Below are 8,633 nucleotides of genomic sequence, written 5' to 3' on the forward strand. Positions count from 1 at the left end.
TAGATTATATTCATCTCATTAAATACAATTTATTTACTTACAAAAATAAATATTTGTATTTCATGAAATAATATTTAAAAAACGTTATTATGTTAATCTACTTTATTTAATTATTATAATAATATTATTTATTAATATAATTGCATAATATCATGCATTTTGAAAAGAATCAAAAAAATCCACAACTAATCCCACGGTACAACCGAACACTCATTTCAATAAATTCTCATAATCAATCCCATACATCCTCATATTTATGGGTTCTCACTTTTTCAAAAGTGAATTCTCATCCCATGTAATTCCATGACAAACGAACATAAACTACATGTTTCAAAACTATTAAAAAGGAATAAAAAATAAATTTACCATCACAATCAGTCAATCAGACCACCAAATGAAAATTAAACATCCCCAGTCGTCCATACAACAGAAACATTGCCATCAATATGTTCACAAGTTTCCGGACCATTATCTGAACCATTGTCTGCTATCGACTCTTCTGGATCACAAATATTCCGGGCGCGGCGGGCGCTTAATCGAAATCTGTAGAATATTCACATATAATGCCTTGGATCCTAGCTGTAGATCCAACGATTTCAGAAAATATCACATCTCACAGGTATCTGATTGAGTTCGGTATTACAATAAGATATTCAGATTAAGATCCCCTATTTAGTTCATTTTGGAACCCAGCACAAGCAAAAAATAACTCTATTTTGCCTAAAAAAATGTAAACTGACGAGCAAAACCATCCTTCAATGGCATTTATAGACGACATTATAGCTAAATTGTATTTTATCCAGAGTAATTTTCAATTGTTTCTAGCACGCCATAACCAGAATAACAACCATCCACATATTGATGTTAAAAACAACTATATATTTCTTTTACAATAACAAACTGACTACTATTATTTTTATATTGCTCCTACCCTCAACTCGAAGAGGTATTTGCCTCATTTTAACCCATTGCATATTTCTGGGTCCAAGAGCGGGCGGTGGCCTCGTATTTCGCTCTGTCGGTCTTGTACATGTGTGCAATCTCAGGTACCAAAGGATCATCAGGGTTCGGGTCTGTCAGAAGTGAGCAAATGGAAAGCAAGACCTGTAGAAAAATCATAATTAAATTTAGATTTAGCAAGTTAAACATAAATATAAATTGTCTAGTATGAGAGTTCACTAATCTTAGTACATTCAACTAAGTCTGCCATATGATAATTTCTGTAAGTATTTAAGGAAAGAGGGGCCCACAGAATATCTTCTGTGAAAGCAAAATATACTACCAAAAATCCTTGGAAGATGGACCAAAGAATACAAAAAATGAAAGAGAAGAAAATAAACCTTAGAAATAGTAAGAGCCGGGCTCCACTGCTCTTTGAGGATGTCGAGGCAAATGCTGCCATTGCTGTTGATGTTCGGATGAAATACCTTTGTTCGGAAAGAAACCTAAGAAAAAAGTTCGCAAAACAAAACAAACAAACATGAATATTGAGATACAACCTAAATTCAGTTTTATGGTTGTATCAAAGTATATACATCCTAATATACAAATTAACAAGAAGTAAACACCAATATTTTTTGCCCCAGGATCAATAATCATAATTAAGCAACTCATTTTAAATTATCAAGTTTTTATCCCAATACTTGTAAAAATTAACATATATGCTTATTTACCAAATCCCAGAATATACTTGCACAAAATATTATGTTTCAACTCTCTACCAAATTAGTAATATATTCTACTCTACTAGTTAATATTTAATTTTATTTGAAAAAAGGAAGGGGAAGGGCATTTTATACCTTAGGAGGCTTGAATGGATAGTCTGGGGGGAAGTGAATGTTCACCAAGAAAACACCACCAGCAAATGGGCTATCGGCAGGACCCATGATTGTAGCTTGCCAATGAAGAATATCCTCAGCAGCAGGTCCTGAGAAAAACAAGTATTAATATTAGTGTACAACGTACAAAAGTCAAATGGAAGCACTGCATTTTTACGGAATACAACTTCTCTAAACAAAGTGCAAATTCATTTTGATCATTCAGCCCATAAGCTAAATTTCACAAGAAATGTTGAAACGATAAAGAATCAGAAATTATGCATGCAAAATATCATGGTAAACAGAGGTTATGGACAGAGGCTTAAAATATCTCTTCAGATTGCAGGTTGAACAAAAGGGCATTTAATTGTGCATCTCCAGTTAAATCACCAAAATTTAAAAATTCAATGCAAAAATCAGAAATCGGTCATAGAAAAAATAAACATAATCTTAAACATTGCTATAATTTGAGAGGAGCAAAGTTTATACAAAAGCCTTGTATAATTTCTTACAATTAACTCCAAAAGGGGTGCAAAGGGCTCTTGTCTCTTGATACCAACTATTCAGACCACATTCAAACAAATTACTATCCAGGATGTCAGATCCAGCATGCCAGTACAAAATTCATACCGTGGGGGGTCAAATGGTTCCTAGTCCCAGCATATTTTTCATATTTATTTTATTATCCCTATGGCTTTTATTGTTACCCCCAAAGTGAAAGTGTACATTTAAAACACAGAACTGATCAGCATCTTATAAACAGTTTCCTAAAAAGGCGATTTTAATGGTATTATCAGCATAGAATGTCTATTCAAAATCACTCAAATCAGGGGATCAAAGAAAGCTTACCAGCACTGCATGACACTGGAGGGTCTTTCTGTAAATCTTTCAGTTCTTTCTGAATTCTCTTGCTTGCCATTGCTTAGAAGACCTGATAACAGAAATAAAAGAAATTAGCTCAAAATCTGAAACAAATGACAAGCATTCAAGCGTCCGACACCAGATTAAAACGGAGAAGAGGATTCAACATCATACTTCAACATATAACAGCATACAAATCTCAGACAGGGTTCTATCCCAAAATTTATCACTAAAATTCGATCAAAAATATAGACGCGATGTGCAATCATAGAGCAGTTAACCGACAAAGGGAGAATAAAGAGGTAGATACCGGCATAAAGACAAAAATAGAACAAGATTTTTACAGAATAATAAGCCATCCAAAGACTAATCTAGAGTTTTCTCAGCTAACATCATTATAGTGAATCGGAAGAACAAAATTTATCAGGAAGGAAGAACCAGATCGAAGACAAGAATCGCACAATATACAATACGAGAGAAGCGTAACATACCTGATCAGTGAAGATCGTCCCTTCGCACGATCTAGGGTTAGGGTTTTCAGGCGGGTTAGGTTGGTCGGTTTGGCTGGAATGGCCGCGTATTTGTATTTATAGAAAATTAGGTCGGCTTAAGAATATTTGACCGATATCTTTTCTTTCCCATTCTCCATTTCTCCTCTCCGGCTCTCCGTAAGGAATTCCTATCATGTGAGGTAACTCAGATTTTGATTTTGAATATGGACCGTCTGATCTTCTTTGGAGCGAAAATTAAAGAGGCCTGGGGCATCTCATCTCGGGCCGTATTGGCCAGATTCTGATCGAACGGTCCCAATCCAAACTCAAAACTTGAGTTACTTAAGAGGAACTGAACTCCTCCATAAGAGGGGAAAAATAACAGCTACATGGAAGATTTCAATCGTCTGATTTAGATCGAACTGTTATTGGAACTCTGCCGACTGGTGATTGAGCGTACGGACATTTCGATGGAAATCTTTCAAAATCTTGAACCGTCGTCCGTCCATCCACTTTTAAATTTTAAATATTCAGTTTTAGTCCTTGAATACTTTCAAGAAAAAGCAATGGGGTCCTTTGAAAAAGTAACCTAAAAAAAAATAAAGCTTCAAGGCCCACACGCATTCACTCGCAGCCGTTAATAAAAAGTGTTGTTCCTTTGTTATTTAGTGGACTACGGAAAATGAACCAAATGATTGGCTGAAGAATTTCAAAACCAGCCTCAGCAAAGGAGGTAGCTTTGCCATTAAATTTGCACCAAATTAAGGTTAAGCTTAACATAGCGTATTTCCAAATTCAAACTTAAAAAGGGAGCTAACATGAGACAAGTACCTTTTTTATTTTATTTTATTTTATTTTATTTTATTTTTCTTGAAGAGCGACAAATTAAACATCTGACTCTTGTTTAGGGGTGGATTTAAGAACAATAAATGGGCTCAATTGACTCTTATTTTATTAAGAAAAGTTGTAAAATGTCTTATTTTCTGTATAATTTAGAATTAAATATTACAAAAAATGTACAATGATTCTCATTTTCAGCATAATCATTTTTTATGATTGATCGTAACATGTGTTTCATTCTTATAATTCAAAAATCTAACTTCGCTATTTGCTCTTGTTGCAGATAAAAAACCAGTTTACGTAAGGAAATAATCCATGTGTATTACGTTCCTAATTAACTAATTTTCTTCTTGGTTGCTGGTAATTTTTTTTTTTTTTTTTTTTTATGAAACTCACTAGCTTCACTGTCAGTGAGTTCACTCCAATGAAGTTCTCAAATATTGGGAAGAGCAACCAAACAGATTGACCGAACTCCATTTTTGACAACAACCTAGATTGAAGTTCCTTCCTAGGTCCAGTAATATGTTGTTGTCCTTCCCCAAGGAGCAAAAATGTAAAGTTTCTATGTTTTAATTTACAAGTTTCATTGGAGATGAGATATTTGATAAAGTGTTAGTTTGGCACAAAAGAAAAATATGAAATAACATGCCTTAGTGGTAAGAAAATTGCAAGATCAGATTCTCATTTATCTCCTTATAAATTTTCTTACCACTAAGAAACATTATCATATCACTTTATTGAAAATCAGAAATACGAGAGAGAATGGGGTTGTTAGTTTGGTACTAACATACTGACTGATCAAGGTCAAAACGATCCTAATTTACGTAGAATTTTGGCTTAGGTTTTGGCTTATTTTTCTCACCATTATATTTAATTATTATGAGAATTTAATTATTGTTGCTCTACTTGATGCTTTATTGCAGGAACCATATTTTGAGGTTATTTTTCATCAATTGGAGCAAGAATCGAGTCAATCGGAATAGCAGAACACTAGATGGAACTCTCTATTACGGTCCGTACCAACTAGTACGGACCTAGTAGTCCAATATGAACCTGACTTAGAAGAATACACTTTTTGAAGGTTGAATACGAACCATATAAGCTAATACGGTCCGTATTGGATGCACATTTTCAGCAAATTTGTGATGGAAGTCTAAGTCCAAGTAAAAATAGAACACTCACTTTGGATAAATTCTTGAGCCTTCTATATTCTGAATTGGAACTCAAGACCTTCGTGAAAGTTGTCTAGGTTCCAACGCAACTTGAATCACCTCAATTGGAATTCAGATGACCAACGTATGACAAAAAAACAAACTGTTATTAGGACCTCAATACGGTTCGTACCAGCCAGTACATACCGTATTCGACACTGACACTGTGAACAGTTATGACACATTTTGAACTCCACCGTTCAAAACTTGAGGGGCAAGTATAGAGGTGTCCCAATGCCTATGAAGAGTCTATATAAGTCTCCCACAAAAAGAAACTCATCTCCCCACTTGGTGGGATCATATTTTTGTATCTTTTAGTTTATTTTACCAAGTAAGAAGAGTGAAGTCTGTAGAGACTAAGTAGGAGGATACTTCGTATATGGTTGTATCTTTATCTTATTTCTCTATTGAAAACATATTATTTTGCAACTAAGTTTAGATTCTTAGGGTTAACTGTAATCTTTGTTACTCATGATGTTTTGACGTATATTTTATTTTATTATTGTTTAGTTTTTTATTGTTCGATTTTTTTTGTGCATTATATTCATTCTCACATGACTTCGTTTTGTTAGTCTAGACCGCCATGTGATGGCCACACATGGAGAGAGAGCCCCATTAGGCTAACCGAGTTAGAAAAAAGGAGAATAAAAATACTTGACTAATGGACCTTAGCTGAAAATATCATTAGTTGGACCAACAAAAGTATATTTGGGAGTCTTGGCATTCGTAGACAAATGTCGCATTGTCTTGTCTTACTATGAGGATACCCAATAGAACCGAGATAAGGCGATGAACGTAATAGGTGAAGTCTGAAATCTTTTGGGCTAATCACATAACTCATTGCGCCAATTAAGAGAAGCCTTAGATGGATCTTTTGATTGGCCAGTAGGGTGGTTATGTCGATGCGAAAGCAACAATCACTAAATTGGGTTAGAAACCCTCATACAATATATGGAAACTAACATCAGAAATTTAGTGGATTGTTGAGCGAAAATCGTCATTAACACATCTCAATCTTTCTTGGCATATGTGATGCGATCGATCAAAATAAATGAGTTGATGATGATGCGATTAGGCTTAAGCTCTTTCCTTTCACTTTAAAGGATCGATGAGCCCCAATAAGTTTGGTTGTATTCATTACCAACAAATTCAATCACAATAGGAGACAGTTTGTATAGCATCTTAATTTCTCACTAAATATTTCTCTCTCGCGCTCTAGCTAAGACAAAAAAAATATCAAAGAGAAATCCTCAATTTCAAAAAGTGGGATGGAGAGTCATTATATATGTAATTAAGACATGGTATAGTTTCAAAGATTTGTTGAGGATTAATTTGTCCTCGTCATGGGTTGAGAAAAGGGTTACTTGTTGCACAATTCTATATATGATCGGTTGGATGTTAACACAAAAATTTTCATCAATTAATGCATCCTCACTAAAAAGATAAATACACTGATAGCTTCTATCAGTGTTTCAAAAAAAAAAGATAAAATGGGGCACTCACAACAAACAAATTGATTTTATTCTTAAGAATATTTAAATCAATAAAATTATAATTAATCCAATGTAGTTTTCACAAAAAAACCTAGAAACTAATTTCATCTCAATTTCTAATTTGCTGCACTCGTACAATACTTTACATAGAGAATGATATCATAATACTCAGCGATATCGCGATCTTTTATATATTGCGCCAACAATCCCATAGATGGTGATAGACCTCAATTTGATGCCTTCTTCTTTCTTTTCTCGCATTTTTTTATTTATGTAATAATTTATATTTCTTAATAAATAAGGAATTTTTTTTTATATTTTGTGATATACACATATATTTTTTAATTAACTTATACAATTTATTAATTTTATCTATTAATCTTAAGGATACGATCAAAACATGACTAATTTAAGAAGAAAATATCTTATTACTATGGCCGATTCCATTTCTCTCTAATTTAACATTGAAAAATTATAAAAATATTTTAGGAATCGGGTCAGATTAAACGGGTCTTGACACGACCCGATTTCTATAGCTCAAAAACTATAAAATTACGTATTTATCATCCAAATTTTTGTAATTACATATTTACCATCTAAAAATTTAAGAACTCACATATTTACCAAATATAACTTTTATGAAGACTTGGGTTAGTAAGAATAGTGAGCTAACCCAACTTTTAGTTGAGTTAGTAGAATAGCATGCTAACCCACTAAAAACAAACAAAGAATAGTCCCTTTTTGCTAACCCAAACACATCCAAACATAAAATAGTAGTTCGGAATAGTAGCTAACCCGGGTTAGCACTATTCTTTGCCTCATCCAAACGCAACCTTAGTATACATCAAATATATCCAAAATTTAAATTAATTATGTTTAATTTTCTTCAAACTATAATTAATCAAGGATTAACTTAGCACTCTTTTTTTTTTTCTTAGAACCGTTCTCCTTTATATCCAACATTAAAGATTAAAAACATACATTCCAAACTGTGCTAGTAACAAAACACAGATTCTCAAACTACTACTTTGATAACCGATTGTGTTATCAGTGTCGAATTCAATACGAGTTATTTTGTTAGAAAAGTTGGAGTGGTTACCATGTTTTTAGATGATCAAGATGGAATTGGAATTCTTATATCCGAGTCTGCTGCCCCTTCTCTCCGAATTTAAGCAGGAGAGACGAGATAAAGAGAGAGTTTCAGCAAAAATAGAAAGTTACGTCAAAAGAGACGGGAGGAAAATCTGTGCACAGAGAGGAAGGGGCAGGGAAGGAGAAGAGACTATATAACTTATTAATTATATTTTATATAATCTTAAACTTAATTAATCTCATTTTTTGATTAATTGGATAAATAATGAGTTATTAGATTTTTAGATGGTAAATATGTAATTATAGAAATTTGGATGGTAAATACGTAATTTCACAATTTTTTAGTGGTATATATGAAATTTTCTCATTTCTATAAGATTGGAATCAGGGATTAAGATCCAACTCATTAACAGATCAGGTTCTGGCAGCTCGTCCGACACGAGAGATTTAACGGTTGAAGATAGAATCTATGTTCGACCCGTACGGGTACTGAGTTCGGATTCGATTCCATCTCTTGATATGTGTACGCTTCATTTAAGATAAATTATCACGGATTCGAATTGAATTATTACGATTTAAAATTCAAAGACGGAGTTTGAACTCTACCCGTACCACCGATGCATCCAAATCTCCTCTGTTTGACGAATTCCTATCTTTTAGTTAACTCAAACATTGAGCATAGAGATCGACCGTCCGATTTAAATCAACACGAATATTAAAGGTCCCCGTGCATTTCACCTCAGACCGGATTGGCTCGATTTCTGATCGGACGGTCTCCATATAACCTCAAATATTCTGTTAGCCCAGAGGATGCGGACACCTGTTTGA

At 33.6% G+C, this 8,633-nt stretch overlaps 1 protein-coding gene across 1 annotated transcript; it reads right to left on the reverse strand.

Moving 5' to 3' along the window:
- Nucleotides 1-764: 764 nt before the first annotated feature.
- Nucleotides 765-3,308, reverse strand: LOC144560450 (ubiquitin-conjugating enzyme E2-17 kDa-like). Its single transcript, XM_078309651.1, has 5 exons — nt 3,170-3,308; nt 2,667-2,748; nt 1,800-1,927; nt 1,341-1,445; nt 765-1,104 (listed from the first exon to the last, which is right to left on the reverse strand). Exons 2-5 carry the CDS (start codon nt 2,734-2,736, stop codon nt 961-963), a joined length of 447 nt encoding a protein of 148 aa, XP_078165777.1. The 5' UTR covers nt 2,737-2,748; nt 3,170-3,308; the 3' UTR covers nt 765-960.
- Nucleotides 3,309-8,633: the final 5,325 nt, after the last annotated feature.

This window comes from Carex rostrata, chromosome 10, assembly GCF_964058835.1.
Source record: "Carex rostrata chromosome 10, lpCarRost1.2, whole genome shotgun sequence".
Classification (NCBI taxonomy): Eukaryota; Viridiplantae; Streptophyta; class Magnoliopsida; order Poales; family Cyperaceae; genus Carex; species Carex rostrata.